At 35.3% G+C, this 18,158-nt stretch overlaps 2 protein-coding genes across 5 annotated transcripts in view; one reads left to right on the forward strand and one right to left on the reverse strand.

The window, feature by feature from the left end:
- LOC127833809 (uncharacterized) overlaps positions 1–2,394 on the forward strand; it is a 104,067-nt gene extending 101,673 nt beyond the window's left edge. For all 4 annotated transcript variants that reach the window (XM_052359262.1, XM_052359261.1, XM_052359259.1 and 1 more), the window contains one exon: positions 1,112–2,394. In XM_052359262.1, the coding sequence (XP_052215222.1) occupies positions 1,112–1,665 (554 nt within the window). In that variant the 3' untranslated portion in view covers positions 1,666–2,394. The remainder of the gene's footprint in view (positions 1–1,111) is intronic.
- Positions 2,395–3,890: 1,496 nt separating this feature from the next.
- On the reverse strand, positions 3,891–14,467 carry LOC127836017 (S-formylglutathione hydrolase-like). The gene is made up of 5 exons (XM_052362436.1): positions 14,448–14,467; positions 7,935–8,049; positions 5,347–5,522; positions 5,039–5,069; positions 3,891–4,335 (listed from the first exon to the last, which is right to left on the reverse strand). Exons 1-5 carry the CDS (start codon positions 14,465–14,467, stop codon positions 4,255–4,257), a joined length of 423 nt encoding a protein of 140 aa, XP_052218396.1. The 3' UTR covers positions 3,891–4,254.
- Positions 14,468–18,158: the final 3,691 nt, after the last annotated feature.

Raw genomic sequence — 18,158 nt, forward strand, 5'->3', positions numbered from 1 at the left:
CACAAACAAAATTAATCAAGATTTAGACTTAGCGCCCATAAACTTGAAATAAAAACTGGTAGATATAATAACATGCCAAGAGACCAACGCACATGTAGACTATGTAACTCAAACGTTGTTGAATCTGAATATCACTTCTTTCTTACTTGCCCAATCTATAAAGATCTACGAACAAAATATTGTATTCGATCAAACTGGCCAAATTTAACGAAATTTTAAAACATACTCTCTTGTCAACATAATAAAGTCATTAAGAATGACAAAGGACAAATCACAAGCAATTGCTGCTTCTTAAATAAATAGTGTATGTAACCCTAATTTTATTGTATATATATTACTTGTTTGCTTTTCTCTTTTTTTGCTGTTGTTGTTAATACGTACACGTTTGTACATAATGTTTGAACACTTTCATTGTAGTTTGTGTTTGTTTATTTGCATGATTGTATTTGTATTGTACTGATGCACTTTGATTATGCTTTTTTTACTTGTCAAAATGGTCAAAGGCGTATTGCCGATATACCAAATAAAAAACTTTTTTTCCCCTAGCTAATTTTTCCGCAATTATAAACGTATGCGACTTAAAAGTCTCTATAACGCTCAAAATCAACGAAAATTTCGTAAAGAGAATAAAATTGAAACCTAAACAATCTGTGTTCCTTATAGCAATTGCCACACTTTCAACGCTAGATGTGGTATGATTAGATTCACAAACATCTATTTTACCAGACCACATCTGGCGTTGAAATTTCGGCAATTGCCATAAGGAACACTGATTTTTAGTTATTTAGCTTTATTTAACGAAATATTGTACGAAATGTTCGTTGATTTTGAGTAGTTATGTTACTTTAACCATCCCTACGGTTTCTTTAAAAAATAGATAAAAGAAAACACCGAGCATATATACGCCTATTACAAGAAATGAAATGACTCCTTGATTTACATTATTTATCATTTAAAATTGTGGATTATTAAATACGTCAAATAAGTTAATTAAAATATTATCCTGATCTATTTCATTTGTAATAGAACAATGAAGTGATGTGATATTTGAACTACTTATTTAATGATATTCTCGATTAGTTATAATTGTGATCATACATTTTTCATTTAGATTGTTCAACTGACAGCGCTCAGTCAGATCCGAATAAACCAGTCACCATGGAGCTGCTCGTGTCTGTAGATATCAAACAGACTGGAGATGATTTGTATGAACCTTACCTCTCTGGGCTTGACTTCCTACCAGACGGGAGATTGGTAGCCGTGGAAAACATGAATTGGAAATGTATCATAATGGATGACCGACTACAGATACTAGGAACGCCGTACAAGTTCAATGCATATCCATATGACGTTGTATGTTTGTCCCAGTGTGAGGTGGCGGTAACGACCAATAGTAAGAAAGTGTGTCTCCTGTACGTGAGTTCTGACAATGTCATCAGTCTGACCAGGCAGATAAACACATCCACCTATGTCTTCTCCATATGCTGCATGACCCCAACTACCATGGTCGTGAGCACATACGATGATCCACGTCCAGTGAGAATGATAAACCAGACCGGTGTGGAGTCTGATTTTGACCGTGTGCTGTTTAATAAGAAGACGTACAAACATGAAGACAGCAAAGCAAGTGCACGTATGTCCCTTCAAAGAAAACGTTGGTACTGACTGATACGGATGCTCACACAGTGTACATGTTCGACACCGTGAAGGGAACGTCTAGAGCAGTCACTAATGATAACATACAGAAACCAAAGGGGGCCTGCGTCGGACCCGGTGACACGGTGCTGGTGTGCAGTATGGCTAAGAACTCCATCGTACACCTCACTGTTGATGGGGACATTCTATGTACCTATCATGTAGATATGCAAATGCCGTATACCCTGTGTATGAAAAATGATGGGAGCAGATTGGTCGTGTCTGGTTGTAAAAAACGAATGAAGAAATTGATGATGTACACATTATCATAAATGACATCATACGTAGCTATTAATTATATCTACAATTATGCATATGCTACCTGTATAATTCTTTTTGATTTTTGTTGTAAGGGACTATCTAGGTTTATGCTATTTGGTTTGTATTCTTGGTTAAATAAGGAATGTACATACGCATCCGTGTACAAACTGCAACTACACAAATAATACATTTCAACAAATTACAAGCATGTGTGATAGATAAACGGTTAATTTGTGTATTATGCACATGTTTAAAGCAGAGAAGTCTCATCTCTGTTTGATGTAAAATATAACAGTTACTTTTCCTCAGTTACTATATGTTAATTATGAAATAATCATTGTATAAATACTTTTCAACACATGATTCTGAACACAACCATTTACTTTAGAAATATTTTATATAATTATATCACATTATAATAATCACAATTAAAAAGTATATATTATTTGTATTTATGTTGTTAAAATTATGTTTTCGAAAATGCTCAAATTAAACCAGATTTCAATCAATTGATATAGTTTGCTTTACCCACTTTATTCAGCAAATATGCATTTGTGGCATGCATATATTTGGTAAATATTTAACAATCACTTTTTTATTACAATGGTTTAATACTGACTTGAAACTAACATGCCACTTCCAATATAAAGAAGTGAAACTCATGTATGCACAAGTCCATTCAATGCACAGCACTTATTCAACATGGTTGTACAATCAACTTTCATCCAAATAAAATCATAATAAAGAGAATACATGGTTGGTGCCGAGATGGAGAAAGTTTATCCGGTGAGGCTTAGAAAAAGAAAATAGGGCCAGCTTTAGCGAGCCCTATTTTACTTTTTCGGGCAGAACCGGATAAACTTTCTCCATCTCGGCACCAACCATGTATTCTTTTTATCCTGCTTCATGCCGTTGACACATTTTATCAAATACAAATAATAAATTGACATAACAATATAATTATTCTTGTCGAGCCTCCTACATGTACACAACATTCCAGACAACCCAATAACTACTGATTGTGTCTCGTAAAAAATAGTTCCACTTTAAACTGTTTCTTTTAATACTTTCCTATTGAAAATATGAGAAGAAATAAAACACAAATCGAGAATGTGATATTTTTCTTGCTAAAAAATGAAAAACAAGCAAATTCGTTGAATTGATATCCCCGCCATTATACTTCTGGACACAAAAGTATTCTGGATGGATGGACAAGGCCAATGTGCATCATCCTCTTATCCATATGTATACTCATACCAAGTTTCAATGAAATCCGTCAAAGCACTTCCAATATATGGCTTCGGACACAAAAAAAGCATTCTTTCAAGATACAAAGGGCCATAACTCCGTTATTATCAGATGGTGTACAATGCCATTTGGTGTGCCTTATCCTCTTATCCATACATATACTCATACCAAGTTTCAATAAAATCCGTCAAAGCACTTTCAAGATATGGCTCTGAACACACACAAAAAGCATTTTTTAAAGATACAAAGGGCCATAACTCCGTTATTATCCGATGGTGCACATTGCCATTTGGCATGCATCATCCTCTTATCCATATATATATATACTCATAACAAGTTTCAATGAAATCCACCAAAGCAATTCCAAGATCTGGCTCCGGACACAAAAGTGCCGGACTGACGGAAGGACGGACAACGCCAAAACAATATCCCTCCGCCTATGGCGGGGGATAACAAATGCAGCAGCAAAACAAAAACTTATTTTTATTTACCTTAATGACAACTTTAATCAATTGCTTTACGAAAACGTAATCCTGCCGTGGCGAATCATTTTATTCATATCAAAGATAACATTTTTGAATGACAAACACAATCCGAAATACGTTTATGATTCGTTCGATGATTTAAACATATTTAAAAAAACACTGTTAAAAAAATTGTTGTCCCTCAAATCCTGAGAGAACTAGATAACTATGTTTCGTCAGAGAAATGACGTCGCACTAGATACGTCATAAATTGCGTAATCAAGTATAATGAAAATGATAAATACGGAAAGCTGGCTCGGTAATATATTTTAAAGAAGAAAAAAAGGAGGATATACAATATAACGTTAACATTCATGATGTGTCCCAATAAATTTCAAAGGTCAAATATTAGAACATGTGAATCGTCACAGCGTGCGTATGAATACACTACTTCCTGTTGACCGAAGATACTGTAGGGAAGTTTATTCGACCCTGCTTAATTTGGCCAATGTTTAAACAGAGGCTGGATAAAATTAAAATCAAGTCAGTGCAGCTTATGCAACTGCTGTTGGTATTGCATTGTCATTCACTGGAAGAGAAACTTGGCGTGGTGGTTGATGTGTTCCTCTATGAATGTGGCGATGAAATAGTAGCTATGGTCATAACCCTGGAATGAAAATAAGGAGACAAATATTAGCTTACATAGGTTGAACATGAGATGTTTGTAAAACATGTATGTCTTCTGAGGGAAGCAAAGTGTCAATCAAATGTGCAATTGTTAAATGATGTTGAAATATTGCTTTCCCCGAGTGACCTTGACTTTTCTTGCTCTATTGATCTCAAGATTGATACAGGCCTTTCTTTACTAAAGATTAATCAGCACACAAATGACCATACGTTTAAGCGGCTTGTTCACAGATTTATGCATGTTTCAAACAATCTCATCAAATAAGCTTACTATTAACCCCTATATGCCTAGTGGACTCTCCCATCCTTCTAAAATGGATCAATTGATTTCCAAAATTAGGGATGTCTATAATATTCATTTCTTTATTTAGAATATTTCTTACAAAAATTCCTTTAAGAAAACAGCGCAGACCGTTATGAGACACTGCATAATGCGGCGTCTCATCTGAGTTTACGCTGTTTGCCAAGGCCTTTTTTCTAGACGCTAGGCATAAATGGGATGAAGCTCTAAGTGCTTTAAATAGTGTTACTAACTACAGTTGCAAGAAAAAAAGTAGAATTAAAGGTTTTGCCTTCCCCAGAATTTGGAAACTGGACTTCTTGAATCAAGTGACACCCATGACCTTGACCTTTTGACCTCAAATTATATAGGTATTTTCTTTCATAACAAGTAAAGATTAAACCAATGTGCATGATTGTTTGTCAAAGAATTCTCTATGTAGCATGCAGAAACAAAGTGGTTTACATTTCATCTAACATGCACCTTGTGAACTTGACAAACTGTATGGCGGGTAGGTGCACAGCAGGATACTCCTAATATTTCTAAGTGGGACATAGTAATAATAAAGTAACAGAGACAGGCAGCATAGCACAAGAATTACTTTTATGGCTTATTTTATGCAAGGCAATATTTGTAGTGGTACAGATTATACAATTTATTTCTTTAACTTAAACTTTAAAACTTTAAAGGTTGTAAAAACAAAATAACTACAAGGTTATCTCATGTATCCTCAGATTGATTGGCACATTGTTGGACGCACATTCAGCTGACAGATTGTCAGGCAGGAGTTGTCCTTCCACATAGAAGTTGTCTGCCTTTTCCTGGTCAACAAGCATGTTAAGGGCAGGACCAGTGTACTTCTTCACCAGTTTTGTGGCATCATACTCCTATGGCCAAATACATTAAACACATGAAATGACACGCCATTTTACTTACTTTATTAATATTTGATATATTGGTATTTTTATACATGATGATGATGATGATGATGATGATAATGATGATGATGAGCAAAATCACAATGCTTTGATGATCATGATAAGTGTCATGATAACAACTGCAATAATAATGGTGACCATGACAATGTATGTAAATAGATTGAATAATATAAACAAGAGGGCATGAAAGGCCCAAAGTTGCTCACCTAAGATAACAAGATATTATTGGGACAAATCTTCTGACCAAGTTTCACGAAGATCGGAAAATAAATGTGACCTCTAGAGTGTTAACAAGGTTTTACCATAGCCATATATATATAAGGAAAAATGCCCCGCCCCCTGGCAGCCATGTTTTTCAACCAATCGGCATCATTTTTGAAATCGTTCAAGATACTATCGCGATGAATCTTCTGACCAAGTTTCACGAAGATCGGAACATAAATGTGACCTCTAGAGTGTTAACAAGGTTTTACTATAGCCATATATATATATATATATATATATATATATATATATATATATATATATATATAAGGAAAAATGCCCCGCCCCCTGGCAGCCACGTTTTTCAACCAACCGGCATCATTTTTAAACTCGTTCAAGATATTATTGCGATGAATCTTCTGACCAAGTTTCAAGAAGATCGGACAGTAAATGTGTCCTCTAGAGTGTTAACAAGATTTTACTAGAGCCATATAAGGAAAAATGCCCCGCCCCTTGGAAGCCATTTTTTTAAAGCAAACATAATTATTTTCAAACCCATCCAAGATATCATTGAAACCAATCTTCTGACCAAATTTCATGAAAATTGGACAATAAATGTGGCCTCTAGAGTGTTAACAAGGTTTAACTATAGCCATATATAGCCATATAAGGAAAAATGCCCCGCCCCTGGTGGCCAGGTTTTTAAAGCAACCAAAACCATTTTCGAACTCATCCAAGATATCATTGGGACAAATCTTCTGACCAAGTTTCATGATGATCGGAAAATAAATGTGACCTCTAGAGTGTTAACAAGGTTTTACTATAGCCATACAAGGAAAATAGCCCCGCCCCCGTGGTGGCCATGTTTTTCAACCAACCGGCATCATTTTTAAACTCGTTCAAGATATTATTTGGGTGAATCTTTTGACCGAGTGTCATGAAGATTGGACCATAAATGTGACCTCTAGAGTGTTAACAAGATTTGTCTATAACCTTAAATAGCCATATAAGGAAAAATGACCCGCCCCTTGGCGGCCATGTTTTTCAAGCAAACGTAACCATTTTCGAACGCATCCAAGATATCATAAAGACAAATCTTCTGTACATATTTCATCAAGATTGGACAATAAATTGGCCTCTAGAATGTTAACAAGGTTTTACTATAGCCATATAAGGAAAAATAACCCGCCCCTGGCGGCCATGTTTTTCAACCAACCGGCATCATTTTCAAACTCGTCCAAGATATTATTGGGATGAATCTTCTGACCAAGTTTCATGAAGATTGGACAATAAATGTGGCCTCTAGAGTGTTAACAATATTTTCCTATAGCCATATATAGTCATATAAGGAAAAATGCTCCGCCCCTTGGCAGCCATGTTTTTCAAGCAAAGATTACCATTTTTTAACTCATCCAAGATATCAGTGGGACAAATCTTGTGAGCAAGTTTCATGATGATCGGAAAATAAATGTGGCCTCTAGAGTGTTAACAAGGTTTTACTATAGCCATTTAAGGAAAAATGCCCCGTCCCCTGGCGGCCATGTTTTTCAACCAACCGGCATCATTTTCAAATTCGTCCATGATATTATTGGGATAAATCTTTTGACCATGTTTTATGAAGATCAGAAAATAAATGTGGCCTCTAGAGTGTTAACAATTTTTACTATGGCCATATATAGCCATATAAGGAAAAATGCCCCGCCCCTTGGCAGCCATGTTTTTCAAGCAAACGTAATCATTTTTAAACCTATCCAAGATATTATTAAAACCAATCTTCTGACTAAATGTCATGAAGATTGGACAATACATGTGGCCTCTGGAGAGTTAACAAGGCAAATGTTGACGCCGCACAACGCACAACGGACAACAGACGATGGACAAAAAGCGATCACAAAAGCTCACCATGAGCATGTTGTGCTCAGGTGAGCTAAAAATAGGTCACTTGGAATTACTGAATCTCTAATGAAAATCTATATACCACCACGGTTGTTCCATTCGATTTTACCGTCAAAGCCTTGTTAATCGATTGATCGATCATCCTTAAATAGGTCAAACATGATTTAAATCACAATGTGCCTTACATTAATCGTTAGTCCTTGCAAGTATTGGAAAGGTCTTGTATGGGTAAAGATAATGTGAAATGCACTCACTGCTTACCTGCCATTTAGACTGGTCCCCTCCAAGATATCCTGTGAAAGCTTTGATCCCCCACGGTGCTTTGATTGGGTTGGAAAAATCATCATAGCAGTCACTTAACCTATTAGCATTGATACTGAGTGAACATGGTTAACTTGTACAATGTGTATACAGTGCCAGCAAATGGCAACTGTACTCTCCGTGCACGCTATGTGGCAAGAATGAAAATTGAACCTTGATTTGGGATGTTTACATAAGCCGGAGACAGAGTCAAACGCTAACTCTGACAAATGGATGAGAAGGATTGGTCAGCCCAGAGACAAGTTTAACTAGAAATGGCGCGGCAGAGGCCGACGCGTATCCCCACGCAGCAGGACTGGTAATGGGGTCATGCATAATTGAGATTGACAGCATTTTCATAAGATATGTTCAGTATTAATTTGAAGTGAATTGGTGTAGAAATGAAGAAGTTAATGTAAGATAAAAAAAAACAAGAGATTTGTTTGTCAGAAACACAATGACCCCTCCTGCACCGGTTCGATTTATTTATAAAAAAAACAAGAGATGTGTTTGTCAGAAACACAATGCCCCCTACAGCGCCACTTTGAAACAAAATTTATATTTATCATTTGGCAGGTATAGAAATCATCTCACTTAAAAGCTTATTACTTCCATTGGATTTTGTTTTTTGACATTTGACATTGAAGGATGAACTTGAACTTTCGCCACTCAAAATGTACAGCTACATGAGATACACATGCATGCCAAATATCAAGCTGCTATCTTCCATATTGCAAAATTTATGGCTAATGTTAAAGTTTTCGGACAGACACACAGACTGACAGACAGACAACCTGACTGCTAGTTGAACTGCTATATGCTCCCTTACTGCGAGAGGGGGGGGGTCTGTAGACAGTCAAACATGACCAAGTCAGACATCACTGACTACCAAGGCCTGTGGTTTATCAAAGAGATCATTGCCACAGTTCATCATGGATCTATGGACATAAGTCCACGGGTAAGTTATGACAACTACCATTAACAAATTAGTACAGGAAATAAATGATAATAATATCATTAAAAAAAACTTTGACAAATCAATCATTTAAGTTACAAATAAACAAAATACAAAATCTGTACAGTAACTGTGAAAAGAACTTAAATTTTTGGTAAGAAAATATATAATCTGAGATTCATAATTATATAAATTACTTCCCTTGAAAATAATTGTCTCTAACAAATCTCTATTTTTAGTACAAAATAATTATAAGCCACTACGGTGACTGTAGATTCACAGCTAACCTCCAGGTACCTAAAATACTTGTATGCCCAAAAGTATCATTGTGTGCTTGGCTTGACCATAAAATGTCATTTTGATTATGTTTCAGTTGTATGGTTTCATATAATTATATATAAAATTTCAATATATCACTATAATTATACATAAAATTTCAATATATCATTTGGCAGGTTTAGAAATTATCTCCCTTTTAAAGCTTATTACTTCCCTTGATTTTGTTTTTTGACTTTTGACCTTGAAGGATGATCTTGACCTTGAACTTCCACCACTCAAAATGTGCAGCTTCATGAGATATACATGCATGCCAAATATCAAGTTGCTATCCTCAATGTTGCATAAGTTATGGCCAACGTTAAATTTTTCGGACGGATGGACAGACTGACTGATTGACTGACTGACTGACGGTCAGTTCAACTTCTATATGCCACCATACCAGGGGCATACAAAATCATTTGGCTGGTTTAATTACTTACCTCCCTTTAAAGCTTATTACTTCCCTTGTTTGTTTTTTTAGCTTTGACCTTGAAGGATGACCTTGACCTTTCACCACTCAAAATGTGCAGCTTCATGAGATACCCATGCATACCCATGCATGCCAAATATCAAGTTGCTATCTTCAATATTGCAAAAGTTATGGCTAATGTTAAAGTTTTCGGACAGACATACAGACTGACAGACAGACAGACTGACTGACAGTTCAACTGCTTCATGAGATACACATGCATGCAAAATATCAAGTTGCTGTCTTTAATATTGCAAAAGTTAGGGCCAATGTGCCATACCGGGAGCATAACAACAGCTCTCAGAGGACAGCACGCTCGACTATTCGAGTGCTTGACAGTATAACGTTAGCCATCATGGGTAAATTGTTCATATTCAATAATTTATGAGACGATCTTACAAAAATAAAAAAAGGAAAACAAATAATATTTTTTTAGGGGGGGGGGGGGGTAGGGGGGGTTGAGAGGGAGTATAATTTGGGGTGTGGTCATTTGTTAGATCACGCCGGGTATGCGGATACGTTGATAACAGATGGCACTTCGATACCAGATAACAACAAAAGTCACGCGAGAGAGTTGAGTTCTTTAGCTTGTTTGCATTTATGTTCTGTTAGTTTGGTTTTCAGACACGTAAAATTGTTTGGTCGAATTGCGGAGCAAGAAAGTCATGAAAAATCAGTTGATAATTAAAGAGAGATAAAATTTCATCGATAATCGTCATGAATTCGATGATCAGTACGTATTTCAACAAAATAAAAATACTTAGAAATAAATCAAGAGCGTGCCAACTAATCGAAATAAAAGATCAATATGTCTATTAATGTTACAACATGTTAATTTTTAGTTGAATAACGTATTTGAGGAAATTCAAATGTTTTAAGAGTCGGATGCCAAATTTTCATGGACACTTCTTTTACCGATCATCTCAAAGACAATGTCACTTCGATTCCAGATAACTCGACACTTTTTACCAGATATAACACACTCTATTTAGTGAATCAGAAATGCAGAATTAGCTGTAGAATACTGATATAGTAAGCAGGCAATAAATAAAAAATATATGTACTGACGTGAATAAAAAACGAATTACCAAAACATGTTCTTATCTCTTTGGAATATGATAATAAAAGCGAAAGGGAAGAGTAAAGGGAAGTTGTTCATATAAGTAGAGCTCAATATAAAGGGAGTTTTCAAATCTCTTTTAAATTGTGTAGCTAGGCATTAGTATCGTCTTCATGATGCGATTCTAATGAGCACCAATGACAAAGGATTTTATGAGGTGTATTGGCCGCTTTAAGACCCCTTGCTCCCCTTATCCAGAGTCCTGCTATAAGTTCAATTGAACACGATCGTGTTGATCCACATGATCCGTTGTATTTTCAATTCTCTTAATCTCAATTTACCACTGAAAAACAAGTTTATTATTTAGACAATTAGACAATTAGTTTCGGTCGTCACTTGAAATATAGTACTTCAGAAATAAGCATTTGAATCTTATTTAAAAATTGCACTTATAATATTAATTATATAAAATAATAGTAATAACAACGCTATTGGTTATATTTTACATGTGTATGTAATTACGTTATACATAGATTTCCAATGTGTCGGGCTTGACAATGTAAATTAATTCGTACCTCAAAATGTTTGGTAAGAATAACCATAATATACATAAATGCATTTCAGGTGGAAGATAAAAATCGGTTATCAGAGCGCCCAATTTGTTGAAAGTCTCTGTTATCCGAAGTGCCCTATATCGGGAATCAAAGTATCCGCAACTTCATGAATACCACCTATTAAAACATGCTCTATCTTCGTTTATATTTTATTGAATACTATCAAAATGTCAGTAGTTGAAGCACAGTGATTACTCTACATGCTGGAATATCAAACAATTTCTTGCAATATTTCTAAGTAGTTTTATTTTGTTGAAATATTTACTGTTGATCCAGTTTATGCTGTTTTCCGACCGAATTTTCTATTTTTTGGGGGAAAAACCTACCATTCTTCCGTGATGTTTTTTTTTGCAATATAAAAGGATACACCATTTATAAACTGGATCATGCTACTTGTTTAAAAACTAATCTTTATGATATAACTTTAAACAAGGGACAAAATTGTCACAAAACCAGGTTTTCATAGTGAAAAATAAATCTGATAAAGGGAGAAAACTCAAACTGAACTTTTGAAATGACCAAAAAAAATTAACCCCCTTTGTAAGTTTTTTTTTTTTAAATCTATTTTTAGTCGTGGCGACCTTGACATTGGAGATATTGACGTGATTCTTTCGTGGGACACACCGTCCCATGATGGTGAACAAATGTGCCAAATGATTTTAAAATCTCACTATGAATGACATAGTTATGGCCAGGACAAGCTCATTTATGGCCTTTTTTGACCTTTGAACTCAAAGTGTGACCTTGACCTTGGAGATATCGACGTAATTATTTCGCGCGACACACCGTCCAATGATGGTGAACAAATGTGCCAAATGATTTTAAAATCTGACGATGAACGACATAGTTATGGCTCGGACAAGCTCATTTATGGCCATTTTTGACCTTTGAACTCAAAGTGTGACCTTGACCTTGGAGATATCGACGTAATTATTTCGCGCGACACACCGTCCAATGATGGTGAACAAATGTGCCAAATGATTTTACAATCTGACAATGAACGACATAGTTATGGCCCGGACAAGCTTATTCCGCCAGCCCGCCAGCCCGCCAGCCAGCCAGCCAGCCAGCCCGCCAGCCAGCCCGCCCGCATTCGCCAATCTAATAACCAGTTTTTTCCTTCGGAAAACCTGGTTAAAAAAACTGATGAACTTCCCTCTCGCGCATGGCTTTTGTTGTTATCTGGCATCGAAGTGCCATCTGTTATCAAAGTATCCGCATACCCAGCGTGTAGTTGAGGATTCAAAAATAAAAAAAGGAAAACAAACAATTTTTTTAGGGGGGTAGGGGGTTGAGAGGGGGGTATAATCAGGGGAGTGGTCATTTATTAAGATAATATTTCAAAAATAAAAAAAGGAAAAAAAAAACAACATTTTTTTGTGGGCGGTGGGAGGTGGGGGGGGCAGGGAATCTTGGGTGGGACATGGGGTATTGTTTGGGTGGAATCCGTTGTGGTATTCAGGTAAGTATTGTTTTGTCAAAGTATTATTAAAATCTTATCATAAATAAAGAAGTTATGGCAATTTAAGCAAAATGTTCAATTATCTAATTAAAAAAGGGGCCATAATTCTGTCAAAATGCTTGATATAGTTGTCTGCTCTTGGTTATAGATTGGGGTCATGTTGGTAAAGAAGTATGCAACATATAAAAGCAATATGTCAAAGGACATAGGAAATATTTTGGGTAGTACACAAACTTTAACATTTGCACGCCAACGCCAACGCAAAGTATATAAAGGGGAAATAATTCTGTCAAAAAGCTTGATAAATTTGTCTGCTCTTGTTTATAGGTTGGGGTCATGTTGGTAAACAAGTATGCAAAATATGAAAACAATAGTCTAGGGACATAGGAAATATTTGGGGTAGTACGCATACTTTAACATTTGCTGCATATTCAAAGAGGAAAAGCGGCCATAATTATTACAAAATGCTTGATAGAGTTGTCTGCTCTTGTTTATAGGTTGGGGTCATGTTGGTAAACAAGTATGCAAAATATAAAAGCAATATATCAATGGACATTGAAAATATTTGGGGTAGTACGCAAACTTTAACATGTGCACGCCAACGCCAACGCAAACGCCGACGTGAGTAGGATAGCACCACTATATATATTTCATATATAATAGTCGAGCTAAAAATGTGTAAAATCTCTGACCCGGCCCCATCCCAACCCCATAACTTTGGACCCAGGGGTCAGATCAAAATTCCAAATAGTGCAGGGTCGCACATATGCTCATAACTAGCATGTGTGTAAGTTTCAAGGTTCTAGTGCTTATAGTGTAGGAGGAGAAAGTGGCCAGGACGGACGGATGGACAGACAAATGGCGGAGATAACCACAATATCCCCACGCTTTTTTAAAACTAGATAAGAGGGCTTTCAGGATGGTCCCACAGACATATGAACCCTTAAAGTGCTTAATTAGCAACATGTGCTTAGGTGAGCTAAATATATAAAAGTGGGATCCTCGTCCACCATGAGGTGATGTTTTGCAGATAGGGTCACTCTCCCTACGTAAAATGTTAAGGTCATGCATTAAGGTCAAAGGTTAAGTCTTGCTAAAAAAACTTGTCAAGACTGTATAGTCATCATTTATCATACAAATTTAAAATAGCGTTGAAAATGTATTGACATCTGTCATCATTTAAATGCATAAGGGTACTAAGCGTGTCGCTTGCACAAAATAGAAAAGTGACAGGCAAGAACATTTGATTACATTTCATGTTGCACTTAATAAAAAAAACTGTTTTTGTGTAGGAAAAATTTCCATACAAGTGTAACATCCTAAGTTGGGAAATAAGTGCATATTTGATTTTGTTTTCTTGGTGATTGAGTTAGTTTTACTCTTAAAGATATGACAAATTGCAAAAGGCACATGAAACTTCTCAATCATTTGTATGACTAAACCCATTAAAATAACGTTTCAATACTTTTGTTCACATCTTAGGATTGGAGCCTTTTGCCCTCATTTTGGAGGAAAGTACTGCCACTTTGTAGATCATTTAATAGCAATTAACCATAACAATTTCAAGATTAACTTTTATGTCTGCCGTGCATATACCTGAGACCAAATGTGGACATTTTGTCCGGCAAACTGCTGAAATTGGCATTTATAACTTCTGGCAACTGAAACAAACAACATATATATGAATTGCTAGTAAAAACTATTGGGGAACATTAAATGGAAACACTTAAAACAAGAGCTGTCAGAGGACAGCGCGCTTGACTATTCGAGTGCTTGACGGTATAACGTAAGCAATCATGGAGCAATTGTTCATATCCAATAATTTATTAGACGATTTTTCAAAAATAAAAAAAGGAAAAAAAAACATTTTTTTTTTTTTTGGGGGGGGGGGTTAGGGTGGTTGAGAGGGGGGTATAATGTGGGGTGTGTTCATTTATTAGATAATCTTGAGAATAACAACAAAGGGAAAAAAATGGGGGGGGGGAGGTGGGGGGGCAGGGATTCTGGGTTGGGGCGTGGGGTATTGTTTGGGTGGAATCCATTGTGGTATTCAGGTAAGTGTTGTTTTGCCAAAGTATTAAAAAAATCTGATCATAAATACAGAAGTTATGGCAATGTTAGCAAAATGTTCAATTATCTAAGTACAAAAGGGGCAATAATTCTGTCAAAATGCTTGATACAGTTGTCTGCTCTTGTAAATAGGTTGAGGTCATGTTGGTAAACAAGCATGCAAACTATGAAAGCAATATGTCAAGGGATTAATCAATAATATGCATATTCTAAGTATAAATGTGGCAATAATTCTGTCAAAATGCTTGATACAGTGGTCTGCTCTTGTTATGCCCACGCTTTTTGAAAAGCGTGGGGATATTGTGGTTATCTCCGCCGTCTGTCCGTCCTTCTGTCCGTCCGTCCTGACCACTGTCTCCTCCTACACTATTAGCACTATAACTTTGAAACTTACACACATGGTAGCTATGAGAATTAGTGCTGCAACAATATACCGGTATATCGGTATATATCGCAATACGCAATCCGCATATTGTATTGCGATACGATTTTCATCATACCGGTACGAACATTTTACAAAAATGTATTCACATTTCATCCAGAAAAGCCATCCGAAATAATGATATCAATGTTAACAAATCAAAGCGGTGTAAATATTTTTTTACGTAAAAATAGCATTCTAAAACGTGTATTATACGGAGTAGCGTTGTTACATGGGAGCATTTGTTCGATGCTTTTGAACAGATTATCTTTGAATTAATTGCGCACAACTGTAAATGTTTCGTTCAATTCTGAATTAAGCATTATTAAATTTATAATCCGAATTTCGGAAACTGGCTTCCAAAGGGCTATGTTCACGAAGGGTTGGAATATGCCCTGTTTCAGAATTAAATGAATTTACTTTTATCTTATAGGGCAAACTATTGTATATAGAAAAACAACAGATTTATAATAAGTATCGCTTTGTTATGGTTGCTATGGCAACATGATATATATGTGAGAATATTTGTTATGGTATATAAAAATCAATTGCAAACGTATAAATATACATTATACGTCATCATGAAAATTATAAAATTGTACATGAGTATTGAATACACACAGCATGTTGTAAAAAAGCAACAAATAGTTGTTGGTTGTCATGGTAACGAGTAAGACATTAACATTTTTCTATATTTTTTGTCAAAGAAATCAAAGAATATAAAGTATAATTTAACATGCACAGCATACTTTGCCTATGGCATACCCAATTGATCGAAATTGTATGCAGGTAAGTTTTAATTAATAATTTCTGAAACTACAATTTCTGTTTCCATGGAAACAATTTAAATGTATATGATAAATATCACTTTTTAAAGTAAATATCGATCGGCAAACAAAATAAACCGAACAACTTAAATATATATGCTAACGCGACAATACAAAATTCTAGCGTCAAATAAAAAGTGCTTTATCCTTTGTCTCAATAAAAAGCGCGCGAAAATTATGCAGACATGTACAACGTCGCATGGAAAGTATGGGTGTATTTTGTGTTATATAAAAGCGGGAACATCACATTAGGCGATTAACGTGTGTTCAGTGGGGAAAAAAACACCCCGTTTGGACGTGATTTCATCACATCTTTAAATAGTAACAAATTCCAAAATGTATTTGATACTTAAGGTTCATGTAGAGGCTTCATTTTGAAAAATGTTGGACCCCTAGCATTGGACTCAAATTTGACTAAAGGAAGAGTGCCACATTGATAATGTATACATATATGCTTTAATGGATGTTTTTCCTTCAAACTGCTACCAATTTTGTACATCAATGTATCATACCATCCACAAAATCAATCAAAATACAAAGCGATTTTAACACTCAAATATACATTATTTTCAAAAATCTAAATCATGTTTATTCCACGTATTGCGGCGGAAAATTAAATGACTAGTGAATAATATCGACATTGACGAGCGCAAGTTACGCTTAAATAGTAAAAAAAAGTTATATCTAGAAATATCAAAACTCGAACACATGTCATTTCATCACCATGGGGGCAGCCATTTTTAAATTAATAAAATAGAAAGAAACATGCTTAAAACTCACTCATCGCCTAATTGACATTCCAAACGGTTGACGATACAAATGCATTGGATTGTGATCTTTCCGTTGATGTTTGCAAACTGCACGATCAGACCTCATAAACACTCAAAAGAATAACTATGTAAGAAGCATTTCACCAATGTTTACAATCGTTGTCGAATCACATGTACTTTATTATTGCGCATAAAAAAGTACGCTTACAGACTGAAAGAAAGATCGATACTTTACTCCGTTCAATTCATCACGGTATACTATTCTATTGATAATATATAATAATACATCGCTTTAACAATCTAAAAGTAGAAATAATTCTTTAAAACGGAGTTTTTAATAACGAAAGTGAAAACAACGGAAGTTGGATGGTATTCTGTGAGATGCACTTCGGCTCCAGAAAAACAATACAAATTAACTAAAAAAGACGTGTGGGGGACAATTTTCAGCTGGAAAATATTTGAAATAGGGTAAGTGATGATATCTCTACTTGGTCCTTTCTGTTATTTAGTGCGCTCTCTTGCTGATTAATGTTAATAGTTGTTTTACTAGTTGCCACCCAACTGTCAAAAAATTAGTATGTGTTATCTCAGGTATGTGTATACACATACCCGGTTTTTCTCACCACTGCACGTGGTTTCGACCGATTCGTTTTGCACGTTTTTTTACGGATCACAGCGATGGCCACGCTTTCAAATGGGTAGAATGAATCGAAATATAAAATCAATCGTTTTGCCAATTTCTTTATATTCCTTTACAATTTTATATGTCGTCTGCAATCTATATCAATTTGAGATGGTTTTAAATTTGCAATTTAATTGAGAGGTAAATAACAACATTGTAAAGCCTTTGAAATAGAATTGTGACTCTTATTATCCACCATACCTGGATTTTTAAAAAGAAGTTACGTTTTAGTTATTTTTAGAACTATGTTTAGGATATTTATCCAAAAAAGGCAGCTGAATAAAAACTCATTTGTTGTTTTATGACAATAATTTTCTGTGAAATGTTGCTAACTTGACCTTGTATATGTATATAGCTTTGTATTTATTCAACTTAAGGTAGTGCATATCCTTCCTAACTTTAGATTGAGATTTTGTAAATTAGTGTAAACAAGTATTGGGTTTAAACCAAAATATGAATAAAGCACACAAATATTGAATGTCAAAAATGTGTTTATGTCATTCTATCCGTCTTTAGCTTTAAAATGATATATAGTTT

The sequence above is a fragment of the Dreissena polymorpha genome, chromosome 6, assembly GCF_020536995.1.
Source record: "Dreissena polymorpha isolate Duluth1 chromosome 6, UMN_Dpol_1.0, whole genome shotgun sequence".
Lineage (NCBI taxonomy): Eukaryota > Metazoa > Mollusca > Bivalvia > Myida > Dreissenidae > Dreissena > Dreissena polymorpha.